Genomic DNA, 20,793 nt, shown 5'->3' with positions numbered 1-20,793 from the left:
TCTTCCTTATTCTCTCCACAGAGCTCTAAAAACTGGCGAGAACACTCGACACGCTCGCTTTTTTGAAGTGGCGTGAGCATTCTTGGAACCCATCTTGCGCTGACCTTAGTCATCCCAAGATGTTGATGTAGGATATTTAAAATACTTGTTTCGGATACACCGACCATTGCTGCAAGCTGCTTCTTCTTCAAGCGGGTATCTTCTAATACAAGTTTCTCTACTTTTTCGATGATTTCCGGTGTGGTGGCCTCAATGGGCCGTCCGGAGCGGGGGTCATCTTCAATCGACTCTCTTCCTTGCTTGAAAAGACTATGCCACTTGTAAACCATGGTTTTACCAGGGGCAGAGTCCGCGTAAACTGCTAACAGCTCTTGAAAAATCGTCTGAGCGGATTTTCCTTGCTTGGTGAGGAACTTAATGACGGCGCGGTGTTCAATTTTCTCCATATTCGCTGAGTTCTTCCCGATTCACTTGTTTGCTGGTCGATAGTTCAAACGTTAATGACCCGATTTGCTTCAAACTTGGTACATATACTGTTAATGAGGTGTGCAACTAGCGGCTACCTGTACGAGCAAACCAACCCCCTCCAACCCCTCCATTCCGCGAACTTTTTGACCTCCCCTCGTATGTGATGACGCGTCATAATAAAGTCATGGTCATATGGTCAAGTTATAGTTAGTTTGTTAATAGTTTTAAAACGAGTTATACTTTTTGCGTTGCACTATGCATGGCATATGACAGCGGGATAGAAAAAGACGCACCTATTTATATTATTTTAATCATTATAATTGATTACGCCTGTATTGGGCTGGTTTTCCCTTCACGGGGTGATACGAGTACAGGCAGTCTCTTCTTTAAAAAATCCGGACGTGTCAAATCTTCAGGTTAGGTAAGCGGACAATGCTAGGGGGATGAATTATAATTAATTATTAAATTAATTGATGATTATTGAATATTAAATATTGACAAGCGATAGTATAGGACAGTGGTTCCTAACGTTTTTAATGTCACTACCCCTGTGAACAAGTATGGAAATTAAGTTTACCCCTAATTTAAAATAATTAAAACTACACAAATTCGAACGCATATATGTTTATTATTATGTAATTTAAAAAATGCACGTTTGGGTAACTAGTACAGTAAAGTAATACTTATATAAATCTCGGAGTTAACTTTTCGGAAAATTAAAAATAAAATTAAAAACAAGTAGTTATAATTGTTGGAATTGGCCTTTGATAGACTGGAATGGAAAATGATACACCGACAAGAGTGTGGCTCTTAAATTGATGCTGAAGAGTTATAATACTATTCAGTGCCATCCCGTGTTACCCCCCCAGGAAAATCCATTATACCCCTGAGGGGGTAATTACTCCCAGGTTAAGAACCACTGGTATTGGACATCGTCGCTTTATATATTATAGAAAACCTAGTAGGACGTAAGCGTCATCGTAAATCACAATAGACACATTAGTGTCACTACAGGTAAAATATGTACCTAGTCAATTTTTTTTTCTCAATTTGTACCAGGAATGAATTTGTAAAGTTGTGTTGTAAATAAATATGTAAATGGAACAAAATCTCATTACTGGCCGACGATATTACTTTTTCCATCACTAAGTATAACTAACCTGACCGGGCAAAAAAAAAGATACTTAAAAGATACTTTGGATACTGGGAACTCCCATTTGTAAGTAGGTAAACACTTTAATTCTACCACAAACACTACTTCTTCTCTTCTCATCTTCTTATCTTCTCAGCGGTTCGTGCCCAAATCGGCAGCCTCCTTAAATTTTGTACCGGATGAGAGAACTTAGCTTTCTCCATTTTCTCCAGTATATAGTTTAATAATAATTTTAAGTGGCTAAAATAATTAAAATAAAATGATAAATCAATTGAAATATATTTGTTTTATTATGTGAGTATACTCGTAGCTTACAATCTAATTACAATAAAAATATTTATAAAATATAACTTTATTTTACATCCCAAATGGGTTAAAAATATACAGGTAACAAAAATGTCTTATAATAAATGCGTAAGTACAGTCACTGGCTTAAAAAGGCATTATTCATCAACATTTTATACATATAAGTACATTATATAGTACGTACTTGCGTATAGTCTTGTCAAACGAGGCATCAACGTGCTGGGCACAGTATAAAGTAACCCAAAGCCTTATACAGGGTGTTAGTGACATCGTAACGAAAATTTTGAGAGATGATTTGGGCTATGATTCTGAGTTGATATCAAGTGGAATTTACCGACGCAAGAGTATGGGATTGAAAATAATTTAAAAACACACTAAAATTTTCATTAATTTTCCGACACGAAACTCCATATTATATCATCTCAGAATCATGGTCTGAATCATGCCCCTCAGTATTCGTTACGGTGCCACTAACATCTATACGTACTTGTACGGGGTGTAAGTGACATCGTAACGAATACTGAGGGGGACGATTCAGCTCGTTATTCTGAGTTAATATCATGTGGATTTTTCCGTCACAAAAATATAGACTAAAAAAAGGAAAAATATATAGAATTGAAAATAATAATAAAAACACAGAACAACATGAATTTTGCGACGAAAAATTCCACTTGATATTAACTCAGAATCATGGTCTACATTATCCCCCTCAGTATTCGTTACGACATCACTAACACTCCGTATAATATAAAAAATAATTATATTTAAAAAAGTAAGTTTATATTTTCAAGATAGGACTAATTTGTTTTTATCCTACTTGATCTTATTTCAATGGCGACGTCTCTGGCTTTCTATAGACTGTAACAAAAAATAAATAAATGTGTAAGTACATAAAGTTAACATAGGTGAGGAGGTCGGTGGCGCAGCGGTAAACGCGCTCGGTCTGCAATTGTTGAAGTTAAGCAACTTTCGCAAAGGCCGGTCATAGGATGGGTGACTACAAAAAAAGTTTTCATCTCGAGCTGCTCCGTGCTTCGGAAGGCACGTTAAGCTGTTGGTCCCGGTTGCATTAGCAGTCGTTAATAACCATCAATCCGCTCTGGGCCCGCGTGATGGTTTAAGGCCCGATCTCCCTATCCATCCATAGGGCCCGTGCCCCAGCAGTGGGGACGTTAATGGGCTGATGATGATGACATAAAGTTAACACTTTTAAGGGAACATTAAGCAGTCTGCTGTTGTCGTTACATGCTCCATGTTAGGGGCCTATGGGGGTTCAATAGTAACCTTGACACCAGGGTCGATAAGGTTGGTCATTGGTCTTACAACCCAGAGAGAAGAAGCTACCAACCTTCCGCCCGCGATTCCGTCCCTGTAATTTGTCCGTTAAAACCGATAATCCGTTTGGATTGGGTGTTTTGGTTGTTTTGTTGGGTGTTGTGTTTTTTGGTGTATTGGGTGAGGGTTGAAAATCCGTGTTGCCGATTGTGCGTCTATCGTCACTTGATTATTACCTATTGCACGTAGAATTATTCCTTATTCTATGCCACTGGGCACCCATGTAAATTTATATTTTTTATTATATTATTAGGTAAAGTAACTAATGTTGTTAACGAAATGTGTACGAGATAAACGTTTTTCATCATCGGGAGATGATGAAAATTTGGCAGATCCGGTTTTTTACAGAAGCGACTGCCTGTCTGACCTTCCAACCCGGGAATGGAAAACATTTCCAATACAGGTTAGGTCACATACCTCCTAAAATTCATGTCTCGGGAATGTGAACACGTGATATTTATTTATGATCCGAACATGAATTCGAAAACAAATTCGACAATCATTGGTTTAGGCCTGTGCTGGATTCGAACCTGCGACCTCATGGTGAGAGGCAAGCGTTCTACGAACTGGGCTCCCACGGCTCACGCTTAAATAAACAGTAGAATACTAACAATGAACACGCAGGCAGCTATGAGTGCCCCCTTGTACCGCACGTCCAGGTCCTTTGGGAATTGCACGTCGTACTCCGTCCAGTCCCTCTTGATCACCCCCACCTGCGCGTCATTCGTGCCAAGCACCTGAAACGGACAATAACTATTATAATAATACCATAGAATAATGAGTAACACTGCGCTTACAGTAACTCTCCGCACCATTATTATTGCGTTGACAGTGGCCCCGATTCCTGCAGACACCGCCTAATTTTATTTTAAGTTATATCCGTCATTTTCATATCCGTCGAAAAGGAAAGGGACGGATGATTCACAGCTCTTAATTTTAGGAAGAATGAGTAAATGAATGAATAACCCGGGCGAATCAAAAGGTACGTCGCTGGTATGCAATCCGTTTGACGTGCTGTCTACTTAACTTTGTCGGGTTATTGCCGACGTAAAATTTTTAGACGGTTGGTTTAGATTTGTGCTTAAAATTGACGTGTGTTCCATAAATTTTATGCTTGTCGATTACCCGTCCCTTTCCTTTTCGGCGGATAAGAAAATGACAGATATAACTTAAAATAAAATTAGATGGTATTTACAGGAATTAGCACCAGTGACTCCCCGAACGGCGATTTCCGCTACGGCGAGTGACTTGATGATTTTTTTTGTATAGTACAGTTATGGTAAAAACTGTTTGGAAAACAGCTTTTCATTTTTTTAAGTTTACGCGGTTACTATCATAATTAAAACACATAATAACGGGTAAAATAGGGATATGAGACTCCCGATATTTCGACACTGTTGCAAGTGCCATGATCACGGGATGACTGACCCTATCCCTGTCCCTATTTTAAACGCGGTAAGAACCCGTTATTATGTGTTTTAATTAATCAGCTTTTCACCAATTCGCAAACGTTTTTTTTAGGAATTAAACCATCAAGACTAAAATTTGAAAATAAGAATATTATTTTTTTGTAATTTTAGTATTTTTTAAAATTATTTTCAGTTCTATACATTTGCGACGAAAAAATCTACTTGATATCAACTTAGAATCGTGTTCTGTGAATCTTTCCCCAAAGTTTTCGTTACGATGTCACTAACACCCTGTATTATGACCTCACATTATAATCAGCAGTTCCAAAAAAGCTGTAAGGTTGTTTTATCTTGAGCACATGCTGTTCATATTCGTCGTCTATCCATAAGGAGCGGCTGAATCCCCCTTTATACTTGATGGTGAGAGCTGGTGACTGCCCCACGTACACTTCCATAGATGGTAGCTCGCAGAAACGCTGGGGGTTGCGAAACATCATCACCTGGAGATAAAAGGGTGACAATGCATAAAAAGCCTATATAGGTCCCACTGCTGGGCACAGGCCTCCCCTCAATCAACCTCAAAGAGGGGGTATGGAGACTAACTCAATTGGTATATAGTAGTTAGCTTGTTATGTGTTTTAAAAGGTTCCACCACATTAGATTAGTTAATAATATAACAATTATATTGGTGTTGATTCCTGTACACACCATCTAAGTTTATTTTAAGATATATCTGTCATTTTTTTATCCGCGGAAAAGGAAAGGGACGGGTAAACGACAGGCATAACATTTATGGAACATACAATTTTAGGTAGAAATTTAAAAAAACTCTCTCAATATTTTATATTGGCCAATAACCCGCGACAAACGGGTTGCATATCAGCAAAAACAATTAAACCCGGGCGAATAAAATATAGATAAAAAAACAGTTCTTAATCACCCGTCCCTTTCCTTTTCGGTGGATAAGAATGTGATGGGTATAATTTAAAATAATATTAGGAGTTGTCTGCAGGAATCGGGGCCATTGTCTTACCACTTGGTCCTGAGTGTCGCGGACATGTTTGGTGGTGAGGCCCTTGGCAACGAGGAAGTGCCCACACTCCGGCGCAGCCACTGTGAAGTGGTGGTCGCAGCAGGAGAACTCGCGACGGACCTCTACGTAGCTCGTCTGCATCAGCTGACGCAACCCTGGAGGGAGAAAAAAAATACAGTTTAAGAAGGTACTTTCTACTATTATTATTTTTATACATACAGTGTGTAGTTTTCCGGACCCGACAACTTTAAGGGTGGATTCTACTAGTAATTTCATCGAGAAAACACCCCCATATTACATATTTGACCCCACAAATCTCAATATTTGAAAAATGGCGGCCATTTAAAAATTTTAGATTTTTCTTCTTCATAAAAAATGGCGGCCATTTTAAAATTTTAGATTTTAGAAGGCCTTACGGACATGAAATAAAATGCTTTTGACTGCAAAAAGTCGTCTCTATCGAATAAAAATATCCACAACTGCTAAAAAGGTACATAAAATAGTTAAAAGCACCTAATCTCATCTTTTTTTGTAAAAAAAACAGCAAAAATCTTATTGAGATTTCACCCCACTACAGGGGGGGTATTTTCTCGGTGAAATTACTCGTAGAATCCACCCTTAAAGTTTATCGGGTTCGAAAAACTACATGTATAGTTAGTTACAAAAGTACGATAAGATGCAAAAGTCCAATCAGTTTCTTGCAAAGTGATAAATTAACTGTTTGCATTTAAGACCTGCTGGTTACATGTTATTTCTGTAATAGACCAAAAACACCTCATCATCATCAGCCGTATGACGCCCACTGCTGGGCATAGGCCTCCCCCAAGGATCTCCACGACGATCGGTCCTGCGCTGCCCGCATCCAGCGGCTTCCCGCGACCTAACCGAGAACCGATGGCCGATGGGGCGGAAAGGTTCTGCAGTGGCGACCACGTGTCGGACGACGCTCAGTGGGTAGGCCCGCTACAAGGTGGACCGACGATCTGGTGAAGGTCGCGGGAAAAACACCTACAAAAGCATAAATTTTATAATTATGACAACTAATGGTTCATAATTTCACCACTGTTTACAAATAATTTTCTGGGCTCAATGACTGCACTTTTGCTCTTTGATTGTACCTACGTAGAGTTATGAGAATTTGATATTCGATATACCTCAGCGCTTATCGCTATCCGCCCACTAGAGTCGATTATTTCTTGCAAATCCTCTCAGACTAGGCACTGAGCCCACACCCTCAAACCTGGACGCCGAACTTCGATTTTTTAGCCGGTGTCAAAAGTACTGAAATCATTCGTTCAATCGGCTTGCCGAACTTCGTGTGACGTCACGAATCGGGGATCGCCATTTTGGCTGCTTACGCGGTACGACAGAATCAAATCGATGTTCGATTTGCTCCAATCTGAATCGGCTTCGTCTTAGCCGGAAGCCCCCCTGTTGTCTTGAATTTTGTACCGGGTAAGACCCCTCAGCGCTCCTCATTTGTCCCGCCGAGTAGTGAATCCCATATGCGGCAAATTTGAAATAAATCGACTCAAAAAAAGGGGAAAACAAGATAACATGCGAGGGAGATAGAGAGATAGATAGCGGGTGGGATGAGTATGCCTTGTTTGAATAAATATATTATTTCTCTCTCTCTCTCTCTCTCTCTCTCAGTGTAAGTGCCTACGTACCCATCTTACTGATAACGACTGATTTCTAGAAATCATTTAAAATACAAATCTATTATGTATGATACCTAAGAAAACGGTGTGCTCACGTGCCCTCACTGTGCGCGGGAGTTCACTGTAAAGATAGGCTACATAAGCCATCTTCGGGCGCATCAGCGTGGTGCCGACTAGGAGTCGAAGTGGTCGCCATGGCCGAAATCGGTCGGAGAGATCTCTCACTCACTCACTCACTCACTATATCAGGAAATACTAACTTAACTGTTTTAATTTCTATAGTATTTGAGTTTCTGAGTAAAATGCATGGGTCATATCAATAACAAATGATTAGAATAGATAGTGTTTCAGAGATTCTATGAACATATACACACATGTATTTCCATAACATAAGCTCATTACTATATCCCAAATGGGGTAGTCAGAGTTAGATCCATCGCAAGAGTGTTTTGTTAGACTAACGTGATAGGTGATAAGGTTTATCGCCGTCTATAATGGTCGAGTCAACTGTGTTAGTGAAAACTGCACTTAAGGTAAATTAATAAGTCATCAAGCAAGTCCTCCAACCCGCAGTGGAGGAGCGTGGTGGAGTATGCTCCATACCCCCTCCGACGATTGGGGAGAGGCCTGTGCCCAACATTGGGACGTATATAGGCTGTTCATGTATGGTACAAGTCGGTACTCGAAGTCGGGTATCGAACCGGCGCTCTCCGTTTTAGAAGCAAGCCGGTGTACCACATGACTACAGTGACTACTATGTATTTATTGGCCCCGATTCCTGCAGACACCTCCTAATTTTACTTTAAATTATACCTGTCATTTTCTTATCCGCCGAAAAGGAAAGGGACGGCTCTTAATTTTAAGAAGAATGAGTAAATGAATGAATAACCCGGGCGAATCAAAAAGGTATCTCGCTGGTATGCAAATCGTTAGACGTGTGCTGTCAACATAATTATGTCGGGTTATTGGACAATGTAAAATTTTTAAACGGTTGTTTTAGATTTGTGCTTAAAATTGACGTGTGTTCCATAAATTGTATGCTTGTCGATTACCCGTCCCTTTCCTTTTCAGCAGATAAGAAAATGACATGTATAACTTAAAATAAATTAGATGGTCTTTACAGGAATTAATAATAATAAAAAAGCACCATTATGTAGTTAAAACGACAACCTGTAAATTTTTTTTTTGACGTGACTTATTGTAGGTTTGCGTCTGACCTGACCGGACAAGTGGGGAGCGCTGAGGACTCTCACCCCGGTACAAGATTTAGAATAACAGGCCTAAGGGTGCCGAGTTGGGCGCGGGCCCTTATTGATAAGCGAAGAGGGAAAGCGTCGACCACGCTAGCGGAGTCTTATGCGGTCGGGGGTTTCTTTTATCGGCCACCTCTACTTTTCAGTACCCCCCCTCATATATCTATCAAGTAAACAACAACTAACAATCTGAACAGTCTATTAACAGTACGATAAGGCGGGTAATCCCCGACGGGAAACAATTAGCCAATTATCATCGCTAATTTAAGAGCCACGCTCTTGTCGGTGTAGCATTATCCATTCTTGTTTATCAAAGGCCAATTATTTCTCTTCTTTAAAAGACACAACGTGGCTATTTAATCTGTTCCTTGTAAACTCTTCTTGGTCTTCCCTTTCTTAAAAATACAAATTATAAGTGGCAAATATGCAACATATAAAGTGCATTTGATTTGATTGAACTAAATATAGGTACCTAAGTACTTAAGTTGTTCTTCTATACTTAAGTAAGTATATAATTACGTATTGTTTACTCACCTAAAGGTGTATCCCCAGCCATTACTTCCCTTTCCATAAGTTCCCTTATAAAACACTATTGCAAAGTTGTTTATTTTGTATTGCAACTACACACGTGGGTTCTGGTCGCGGCTGATTCACGCACTGGCTGGCTGAGAACTAGTGCTGTCAATCGTTCTCGATAGGAAACCAGTCGACAATGGCATGCCAGATGTCACGTTCTAGGAACTGCTCATTCTAAGTATTGATAACAGATCCTATTGCTACAAATCCTGGAAACCTCGTGATGCTAATTATCTATGCTATTTTGCCGAAATAGTGTGGTTTATGCTAATTGTGGTGATACTGACTGGGTGTGAGACTAAGTATATTATGTGGTTCAGAAGGGCGGCAAATAATAAGTGCGTGTTCACTGTAAGGCGTTTACTAGGTGACTGACATACAAAAGTTCTTAAAGCTAACTTATCTCTATGTTTACCTTAACAAGTAATATGAGCTACGCTACAATACCTCCCCCTTTTGTATAAACTACCCCTTATGAAAAATACAAGTGGATTCAAAATTCAGTGGTTTATTACATGGGGTATAGACATAGCTGGCCAAGATTATATAATAATACAGACGGACATAAAGTATTGTTCTAAGCGAAGCCAGGCCTTCGAAAAATTACCCCAATCTGAAGAACCTGAGTCCTATTACAAGTATTATGTAAATACGATCTTCTTCTTCTATCGTGTGGGTTGTGAGGTGGATTACCAACCCCATCAACCGTGGTATCAGGGTTACTATTGAGCCGCCAAAGGCCTCCGACATGGCGCATGTAACAACTGCTAACTTACATAAGTAAGTAGAGTAGTTACTTATAAATAAGATTATTTAAAGTTATATGCTCTTTAGTGAACAATAATTTACTTTAACGACGTGGTGTGCGTAGATTACAAGCAGAAAAGAACATTTTTTTCTTCCCTGTTCAAACTTGGAACAGAAATATCGATAAAATAACATCGAAACACAGTTTTGGAAGAATCGATATTACAATTTATCGACAGATGCCCATCACAGCTATGACCCAGACACTGCAAGGTCAGATAACCCGTCCAATTCGAAAACGTCATAAACATTTGGTATTCAGATCTCATATGAACTTAAAGTTGTCCGAGTAAGGATTAAAATCATAGTAATTATATTATACAACTTAACTTTTGATTAAATTCGTACTAAAATAAACCGTAGTTTATTTACCTTACGACATTCAGGAGTTTTTGGAGCCGCGTCGCTTACGTCGAAGTAGTTAGAGTGAGATAATGATAATATACAAATAGGTGTATATTGGTAAGAGACGGCGATAGATTGTGACGTAATATAAAGTCATAGTCGGAGATTCTTTAAATAGTTACACTCCACTCCACACACATTATACCCGTTACCCATTGCGGTAGGTCAAATAATAACACGCTTAAATTCTTGCAATCTAGCATGGCGTGTAACAGTAGAACATGATAGTTTTATTTTTTATGTGAGTTATTGTATTGTCATTAACTACTTGGCCGGACAAACGGGGAGCGCTGCGGGCTTTCACCCGGTACTTTAAGCCAACAGACCTGAGGGTGCCCAGTTGAGCGCCTCTCCCCAGGCAGTCGTGTTAGAGGATTATATTTGAAAGAATTAATCGACTCTAGTAGGCCGATAGCGATAGATAGATAGATAGATAGATAGAATCTTTATTTAGGTTTAAGACTTTACATAAAGCTCTGAATAAGGGAAACCGTCCGCCGCACCGGGCGGCAGGGCCCTGAAATGTTTGTTGTCGCGAGCTGATTGGCCGCCTCCATGGCTAGAATAATCGGGTCGTTAGTCATAGTTATAGTCATTTATTGATAATAATAATTACACGTCACAGATATTACAAAATTCAATGAAATTAAATATTATTGCGGAATTGAATTACATTAAAATATATTATCATTTACAGGTCGTCAAAACTATAGAATTCGTATCGAACGTTAGGGTCGTATATTACGTCCTTCGGGCGCCAATATTTTTCAATACCACCCCTAAGTGAGATGTATTCGGAGCCAGCGGAGCGGAGTTTTTATTATTATTCACCAAAAGACAATCACCACAATCGGACCTTTCCCTGGCAAATTAGAAGTTAGGATGCTGCGATTTTATTGACTCCACTATAAAATAAAATAAAACCACTTGACACCGTCCATTCCCAATCAAATAACACACGCATAGAACATATCTTATTTAACACTTTCAAGGACAGAACGTTTAATGACGTTCCGATTATAAGGAAGTCATACTACCTGAACCATCAATGACCCATGGTCTCTGCCGGTAAAGTTTAAAAGAAAAACCCTTCCTTCAGTCCTTTTTTTTTAGCGTTGGGAAATGCTTTACGCATACCACGCCACCCGGGGGGACGACGTGGTTATGTGGGACTCCCCGGGAAACCCGGTATACCCACTAAAACCCAACGGTGTTCCTCCTTGCCGCCATGTGGCGGGGATACGGGAACGCAATTGCACACAACCGCGTCCCCGCCGGTGGATGCCCTTTGGGGCCCAGCACCCATGGGAGCGCGTCAAGCGCCTCCCCCTCCGCCGAGGGCTGCCCGGAACACTTAGGGAGCCCTACAGCACGGGACCTATGTTGTGGACAGCGGTCCCCCGACCACCGTCCACAGGTCCCCGTCAAGGCGGCGCTCAGTCGATTGCGACCAAGTACGCCCGTCGCCGCCTTCCCGGTCGCCTGCAGCGAATCGGGAGCGAGTCGACAGAGTCTTCCCGCTCCCTCTCCGCCGCTCCGGACATAGTCATGTCCGCGAAGGTGGCGACCGCTCTCCAGGCCTGCTCGCTGCCGCTCATGGTCCTAACCATGGCCGGCAGCGAGAGGTCCGCCCCTATGTCTGTGGACACGGCAGCGCGAGGGACCTTCCTTCTGTCCCATTCATTAACCATTCTAAATCCATACCATTTATAAACAACCAAATCTCATTACTTATCCTTCCATAGTATTCTCTCTTACTTCCTATCGATTTTACGTTCCGTTCTACTCATTTTCCTACGTCGGAACAGATCAAGTCAAGAGTGGCTGCGAACCTAGACTGATTGCGAGTGGTTTACAAGCTAGTATAACAATATGTTCATACGGGTTTTTATTTACTTGATTTCCTGTAGATTTTCGTCAGAAGTAGTTACTTGGCCATGGCCGGACAGCTGGACCTGGTGCCAGTAAGTAGGTATTATTAGAAACATGAATCTGTGTTAATATTGAGATATATTTAAAACTACTTTTTCTTGCTCATGTTTGTTGTGTAACTATGTATATTATTTTTAATTCAGGAAAGCACAGCAGTTGCTGGTCCGACCTAAAATATCAGAATTATTGCGCGTTTCAAAAGCTAATAGAAAAACAACTTTGTATAAATTAAATCCCATGAGTACAGAGTCCCACTAAGACTGAAATATATATATTTTTTTTAGTTAGTCTGGATTGTCCCACTGCTGGGCAAAGGCCTCCCCTCTGAGCTTCCATTTCTGCCTGTCCTAAGCGATCTCCCTCCAATCCGTCTGAAACGCGTTCAGGTCGCCTCTCAAGAGGTATCCACTCCGTGACAACTTTTGCCCACCTATCATGTTTGTATAAATTATATGTGGAGCAACGTGCAGTGTAACCCATTTAAAGAAGACCAGCCATCATTTGGAAAAAGGCAGTTTTTATTGAAAGATAGTTTTTTTAAGTTTTCTTCTTTTCAATCTTTCGAAGATATAACACTATGATTTTGCAGTTAAACGCTGCGCGAAGGGTAATAGTGTAAAAATATAACCAAAACAATATAATAATATGTTTGCTTACTCAAATAGTTTGGGCGGAAGGCAAGAGGGAAACCACTGCCTTATTTTTCTCTAAAAAGTAGCATGAAAAATGCTACACCGACAAGAGCGTGGCTCTTAAATTAGGGATGACTCAAATAGTATAGGGAACCGTCAAAATTTAAGAACACTCAACAGTAGCGAAACCTTATGGAAGAAATGGGCACTTTTATCCTCATTTCTGTTTTGATCTTGCTTTTTACCCACGACGGAACGGAGCAGGTATATGCGTTTAGGGTGAGAGATGTTTGTGTGTGCGTTTGTGCAAAGAAATGTTATTAATTATCTTCTAAACTAATAATCCGATTTTGATGCGGTTTTCAATAACGGGTTTGTGTTTGATGAGTTCATGTTATTAGACAGGTGTCATGTCTGTAACTCACTAGGGGGCGCCACAATATTAGAGTTTAGAGTCAATATTATTCGAAACGCCTCTTCAATTTATAATAGCAATTTATTTGCAATAGTTTTTATTAGTTAATTGTTTCTGACAGGCGTTTTTTTTTCGGTTCCATTGATTACACGTAATTACGTCGAACACGGTGCTGTTTCATTGCTACCTAAATCCCTTAAAAATCAGTAAAAAGGCATATCAGGCATATTCATGGTCCTTCGAGCCAGATTTCAGAGAAGATCACAATCAATAAATTGTAGATAATACGAAGTGATTGGCGAAGATTAAAGAAAAATCAAGATCGACTATAAGTGGCACGTGGATTGTGTGGTCAAGTGAATCAAATTCATCCAATTAATCCTCATTTAATTCATAAACTTGAACCCATCACTTAATAATCAGGTAGTATTAAGTAAACAGCCTCCGTGGTCTAGTGGTTAGAGCGTTAGGCTCACGATCTGGTGGTCCGGGTTCGATTCCCGATGGGGACATTGTCGAAATCACTTTGTGAGACTATCCTTTGTTTGGTAAGGACTTTTCAGGCTTGAATCACCTGATTGTCCGAAAAAGTAAGATGATTCTGTGCTTCGGAGGGCACGTTAAGCCGTTGGTCCCGGCTATTAGCCGTAAAAATACCTCCACCAACCCGCAGTGGAGCAGCGTGGTGGAGTATGCTCCATACCCCCTCCGGTTGATTGAGGGGAGGCCTGTGCCCAGCAGTGGGACGTATATAGGCAGTTTATGTATGTTATGTATTAAGTAAAGCAAAGTGTTGTTAATTACGGTTAGTATAATTTTAATTACATTTATTACCCACGACGGAACGGAGCAGGTATATGCGTTTAGGGTGAGAGATGTTTGTGTGTGCGTTTGTGCAAAGTAATGTTACCACCTATCTTTTAATAAACTTATGATCCGATTTTGAGGCGGTTTTCAATAACGGGATTGTGTTTGATGAGTTCATGTTCTTAGACAGGTGTCATGGCTGTAACTCACTAGGGGGTGCCACAATATTAGTGCAAAACAATGTTGCAATATAATCAAAACGAAATGTCCGATTACAATAAATTCTGTTTTCGGCAATGTGTACGTGGTAGCTTATTGCATGTTCCCAAATAATATAAAAATTACGTCTTTCTAGAGGGTGCTACAATATTAGTGAAAAATAGTATTGCAATAATATTAAAACGAATTGTTTTCAGCAATGGGTTCGTAGTTGAATGGTGCATGGTCTAAGATAAGTCTTATGATATTAACTCACTAGGAGGCGCTGCTATATTAGTGTGAAACGTTTATATTGCAATATTATTAAAATTAAAACGTATTGTCTGATTTCAATGCGGATTTCAGGAATGAGTTCGTGGGTGATTGGTGCATGTTCTCAGATGAGTGTTATAGAGGTAACTTTAAACAGAAAGCAACTGTATAATATATAATAAGGGACTTAATATTATGTGGTAGGATGAATCACACTTATTGTTTTGCGAGATCTTACCTACACATTATATAGATTATAATTCGTATATGCTCTCTAAAAAGTCTGAAATAAAATTAAGCAAAATTAAACATTTTGGAAAAACCCACGACGGTAAAAATATCATCGAAAAAGAATAAAATAACTCAAAACCCCCGACTTAACCCAATTATTATGTAACGAAATATTATATTAGACTTAAAAATACTTTCTAAAAAAGAGTTGATATCTCGAGACATCGGTAATAGATATACTTAAGTACCTAAACAATGAATATGGATGTTTACAGTTTTTTCCTAACGTGTCTGTTTCTCGAAGATATACTTAAATGTAGCGATAATAATTTTACCATAATACATAACCGAGGAATATCCGTCGGGGGCTGCCATTAACCCAGCTAAAGTTTTTCTAGTGACGTGAATACAATTATTGAAGAATTGTAGATGTTTAACGACGACATAAAATACACTTATGAGTATGATTAAATTTCTGTTGAAATTTCATATAGAAAAGGCAGCCCCCGACGGATATTCCTCGGTTATGTATTATGGTAAAATTATTATCGCTACATTTAAGTATATCTTCGAGAAACAGACACGTTAGGAAAAAACTGTAAACATCCATATTCATTGTTTAGGTACTTAAGTATATCTATTACCGATGTCTCGAGATATCAACTCTTTTTTAGAAAGTATTTTTAAGTCTAATATAATATTTCGTTACATAATAATTGGGTTAAGTCGGGGGTTTTGAGTTATTTTATTCTTTTTCGATGATATTTTTACCGTCGTGGGTTTTTCCAAAATTTTTAATTTTGCTTAATTTTTGTCTACTTTAATTATATCTACAGTCTATTTGTATTTTATATTATCCCGTGCCGCAAAGAGAATTTAAATCACTAAGTACGTATCTCTGCCGTGTGTACTCGTAGACCAAAACGTACTTAGTAGTATCCTCTTCTTCCTTTCGCTATCCGACTTTAGGTGGGGTCGGCTCTCCTAATTTTGCGGCGCCATGACATTCTGTCTAGGGTTGTCGGGTCGGGTAAATTTTCATTTTTCAATAATCGGGACATGCTGGTCCACCAAGTATAAGGAAGGCGTCCTCTGCCTCTTTTGTTCTCGGGCAGGCAAAGAGCTGTGTGGACTACATGCTGCTGGTCTCTCCGCATTACGTGGCCATACCACCTCAAACGACTTTCTTTCAGCTTATCGGGTATAGGGGCTACTTTGAAGCTTCCGCGAACGTACTCGTTTCTAATTTTATCTTGCCTAGTCACCCCTCCCTAACTAAGTAGTATCCAATATTCTAAAAATAAAAAAGCCAGTTCAGATGATGCGTAACTGGGTCCGACCCTGGACCACCCACAAGAATCCCGACCTTGCTTCCGATTAGCTAAATAGTTTTTGATAATAAACATTACAATAAACTTCATACTGAGCGATAGCCGTCTGTCTGTCTATACGTGTGCAGTGAGTGCTTCGTTAGAGTTACGTTATGTACTGAAAAATAGACATGGGTACATAAACACGGTTTTAATTCGTCTTCTGCTCGCGTGTAGGCTGTTCAATTACCAACCTCATTAACTCAAGCGTCAGGGTTGTAGAGCCGCCATAAGCCCTTGAAATGGCTCATGATTTTTTTGACGTGGTTTATTAGTCATTACATTCTGTTGTTTTTATTGTAACAAACATATGGGACATACAGTTTTACGACTCGAATTTCGCTTTTTTACATTTTGATGTAACTTGGGCAGAGGTCTCAACAAGCGAGTGTCAACCTCTTCAGAACCGGACCGCATGCTCTTGTAAGTTAAAATTGGTTCTCGGAGCCATCTCGATGAGCATGGTTTAGGCTGAAAATAATATTACAATGCTTCTAATTAAAACAACACATGTACATTGTCGTGCGTCGGTTATAACTTATTGTAACTTTAACAATATGAAGTGTCCTGTCGACAGGGGGCTTGGTAGCGTCGTCGATTGGTAATTTTGCTGCAATATGATTAACACAATAATTTAGTGTGATAATGAAAAACATGGTAGTTAGGTATTATAACAAGAAACATTATTTACATCTATAAGTAGATGTAAAACTAGATGGTGCTAAGTGCGCTCGCTGCTAAAGCAGCTTCGCGGGCGTTGTACGTGGATTGACGTTTTCGTATAGTTTGTTTCGCATCACAGATTTGTAATAACTATTAAGACAGACACAAAAAGAAATAAAAAAAATGTGTAGGATATTGTTAGTTTATTTTTTGTTATCAAAAAATAAAAATATAACATTATATATATATATTCTCTCTCTCTCTCCCTTGCATTGTTCCCATATGGTGGTGGGGTCTTTTTTTCAGAGTATTTTCCTTCCACTTCGCTCTGTTGGATGTATCGTCTGCGGAAACATTGCAGGAACAAAGATCTTCTTTGATGACATCTGCTTCTTTGCCTTCTGTATTTCCTGTTAAAAATACAATAATATTAATTTATTTATAATAACGTATATTTATAATAACGTATAGATATAATATCCTTTTCTTAGTCGATAGCGATACGTTTTTGCCAAAGTGGTCGTGGTCGTCATGTAACGTACCTAGATTCTTGTCACTATTGATTGCTGGCTGTCACACTGCTGCATTCATTGTAGAAGCTGCCGACATCAGGCTTGGTTGATATAATACTATTGTATTAATAATCTCCTACGCAGTTTTTTGCCTTCTGCATTTCCTATAAATAAAATATTATATATAATTTCTTTTCCTTAGTCGATAGCGATAAGTCTTTGCCAAAATAGTCGTGGTCGTCATGTAACGTACCTCGATATCTTGTAACTTTTGATTGCTGGCTGTCACACTGCTGCATTCATTGAAGGGGCTGCTGACTTCAGGCTTGGTCGATTTTATTCTATTGCAATTATGAACTCCTACACAGTTTATTGCCATCTGCATTTCCTGTAAATAAAATATATATTAATTTTTTTTTCCTTAGTCTATAGCGATACGTTTTTGCCAAAGTGGTCGTGATCGTCATGTAACGTACCTCGATATCTTGTTACTTTTGATTGCCGACTGTCACACTGCTGCATTCATTGAATGAGCGGCCAACATCAGGCTTGGTTGATATAGTACTATTGTATTAAAATCTCCTACGCAGTTTTTAGCATTGTGCATTTCCTGTTAAAAAAAATGAATGTTAATTTATATATATTAACTTTTATTTATAAATATATACATTATATATTAGGTGATTTCCAAACTACCCAGGAGGTACACCCAGTAGCTCGCTTTTTTTCACGTGGTTCCCCATCAATTAGGCATCACTCTCTTGCTTCAGTTAAGTTCCACTCAGATCAGGTGGGTTGTCGCGTGGATGAACATCGCATGGGTTGGAGTAATTCGGAGTAGAACTGTCCATGTTGTTCCCTTCATCGTAGGCACTTCAGTGGACTGTGGATCGATCAACAATAGTTACGTGAGTTGGCTATCAAACCGATATGACGTGCCAGCCGAATCTAGCGACGGATGGAGGTATCCTGTGGAGTAATCATATCAGCAAAGGTGAAAATGTCGATTGGGAGTGAAATGGAGGGAGAAGGAGAGCTGCAGTCAGCGGTCACGATCTTGCTGTAGATAGACTAAAAACACATTAAATTAAAGAACGAAATAATACCTTATGAAATATTATTTAATATAATATAAAGGATGGAAAGAAGAAATGACAAGAATGCTATTTAGCGTGACATGGCTCTAACCAGATCCACTGGAAAACATAAAACAATATAAAACCTAAGTTTTAGTTTAGCTCGTACACGATATTATGTTTTTTGAGGAACCGTCTCATGCGAAACAGTGTTCTATTGAAAAGTATTGTAAGAAGAAATGCAAAGAACACAATTTAGCGTGACATGGCTCTAACCAGATCCACTGGAAAACATAAAACCATATAAAACCTAAGTTTTAGTTTACCTCATACACGATATTATGTTTTTTGAGGAACCGTCTCATGCGAAACAGTGTTCTATTGAAAAGTATTGTAAGAAGAAATGCAAAAAACACCATTTAGCGTGACATAGCTCTAACCAGATCCACTGGAAAACATAAAACCATATAAAACCTAAGTTTTTGTTTAGCTCATACACGATATTATGTTTTTTGAGGAACCGTCTCATGCGAAACAGTGTTCTATTGAAAAGTAATGTAAGAAGAAATGCAAAGAATACTATTTAGCGCGACATAGCTCTAACCAGATCCACTGGAAAACATAAAACCATGTAATTCCTAAGTTTTTATTCTGCACTTACTATGTATATTATATTATCATTGTATATTCATGGTAAGTTGGATTTACTGTAAGTGTATGCAAATTAATAACAAGCACAGTTGTTTGTTATTTGCGTCATTATAAGTAAATAAATAACGAATGTAGACTTAAAAAATAAAACGTAAATAGTATGTTGGTTATGACTGTACACATATGAATTAAACTATATGCAGTTACTTTCATTTCTAATAACATTTGGTGTATTTGGTAACATTTAAATCTAAACATTTAAATCTAAACATTTAAATCTAAACATTTAAATCAAAATATATAAAATATGACTCGCTTTCTATTTTTTTAACTAAAGGTGTTTTCTTTTACCTTTCAATTTTTAAGTATTTTTTTTTTGTTTTAGCCATATTTGATTTGAAAATTTGAATATCAAAGTTTCACGTTGTTAGGTAGTGCTTTCTTCTCTAATTATTGTTTTTCCAAGTAGTAGGTATTTTCTAGCAATTTCACTTTATTTAGCCTGTATACATGTATTAATTACTTTATGTATGTTTTTGTATCGATGAGTGATCATTCTTCTGTCAATACTGGTGAGACCCGCTTGTGGGAGGCCAGAAATTAACATGATCAATGGTTTTGAATTTGCTTAGAATGGTATAGAACATTCATTGTTGATTATAGGCTTAATTATTTTTACATACACCATTAAAGGTAAAGCATGGTCGTACTTAATATCCTCCTGCGGCTTAGATTTTCAAACACAATAGCGAAACAATGGGATTTGGTTTAAGGACTTTTTTCATGTTTAGCCCATCTGACAGTCGTCATATTTACCCATGTTTATGAATGAAATTGTTCGTCACTGCCAGATACAGGTAATTATTGACCTATTTTATTCCACAACACAATAAATAATGTTCTAAATAACACTTTTCATTTATATATTTGTAGCCACAAATCTGTGCAATTGATGATGCGTCTTTGCTGACACAATGACGATGACGATTCATACACCATTGAATGCTAATGTATAATATTATACTGTACTGATTCGACGTACCATAACACATATTCTTTATTCTGTCCGTTCCATTACAGGACACGCGAGTTGTACTATGTAGTGTTTATGTGTACTCATTAATCGATTTCCAGCTTGGCATTTGTTTAAGTTTTTGAATCTTTCTTCGAGCAGACATTTGTAGTAATGTTATTTCTTAAAGTTTCCTTGATGATGAGTAAACAGGCATCCGGGTAGTTTCCTTTCTTCCTTATATTTATTATTTAAGGCGTATATTTTTTTGTTTGTTTACTTAATTCTAACTTAAGTTACTAATATACGCTAGTATAAAATATTCTTTAGTACAATTTTAATGGAACTTATATTTTTTACAAATCAATATAATTTGCAAATGTTAAATACATTAAAATGTATAGATAAACACATTACACAAATTTAATCGGTTATAAAAACTTATTTTTCATTGTACATTTATTTTCCTGAATTAATGCATGTAAATATCAAGTCGTTTGTGTTATAAAACAGCTAATCCAACTTACCATGAATATCGTATATTTTTTTTATTATTTTAGTAAATATATTTTGCTAACTGCTTAGTGAATGATAAAAAAATAAGTGACTAAAATG

General features: G+C 38.3%; 2 protein-coding genes across 6 annotated transcripts in view; one reads left to right on the top strand and one right to left on the bottom strand.

The window, feature by feature from the left end:
• The window catches only part of LOC126373964 (phospholipid scramblase 3-like), a 188,156-nt gene that overhangs the window by 122,261 nt on the left and 45,102 nt on the right, over nt 1-20,793 (top strand). The window contains exon 1 of one of the 4 annotated variants that reach the window (XM_050020371.1): nt 5,765-5,891. The exons of the other annotated variants lie outside the window; for them this stretch is intronic. The gene's annotated coding sequence lies outside the window, so the exon portion shown is untranslated. Of the gene's footprint in view, nt 1-5,764; nt 5,892-20,793 lie in introns of those variants that run through there. 4 annotated transcript variants of the gene reach the window in all.
• Nucleotides 1,889-9,365, bottom strand: LOC126374060 (uncharacterized). Of its 2 annotated transcripts, XM_050020506.1 has the most exons (5): nt 9,153-9,299; nt 5,705-5,859; nt 4,980-5,171; nt 3,874-3,999; nt 1,889-2,785 (listed from the first exon to the last, which is right to left on the bottom strand). In XM_050020506.1, the coding sequence occupies exons 1-5, from the start codon at nt 9,187-9,189 to the stop codon at nt 2,756-2,758; spliced, it is 540 nt and encodes a 179-aa protein (XP_049876463.1). In that variant the 5' UTR covers nt 9,190-9,299; the 3' UTR covers nt 1,889-2,755. The 2 variants fall into 2 exon arrangements, with proteins under 2 accessions (XP_049876463.1, XP_049876471.1); XM_050020514.1 differs by lacking the exon at nt 4,980-5,171 and having other exon boundaries at nt 9,153-9,365.

The sequence above is a fragment of the Pectinophora gossypiella genome, chromosome 2 (genome assembly GCF_024362695.1).
Source record: "Pectinophora gossypiella chromosome 2, ilPecGoss1.1, whole genome shotgun sequence".
In the NCBI taxonomy this organism is placed as follows: domain Eukaryota; kingdom Metazoa; phylum Arthropoda; class Insecta; order Lepidoptera; family Gelechiidae; genus Pectinophora; species Pectinophora gossypiella.
The sequence above is the reverse complement of the archived record's forward strand: the minus strand, read 5'-3'. Positions and strand labels throughout refer to the sequence as shown.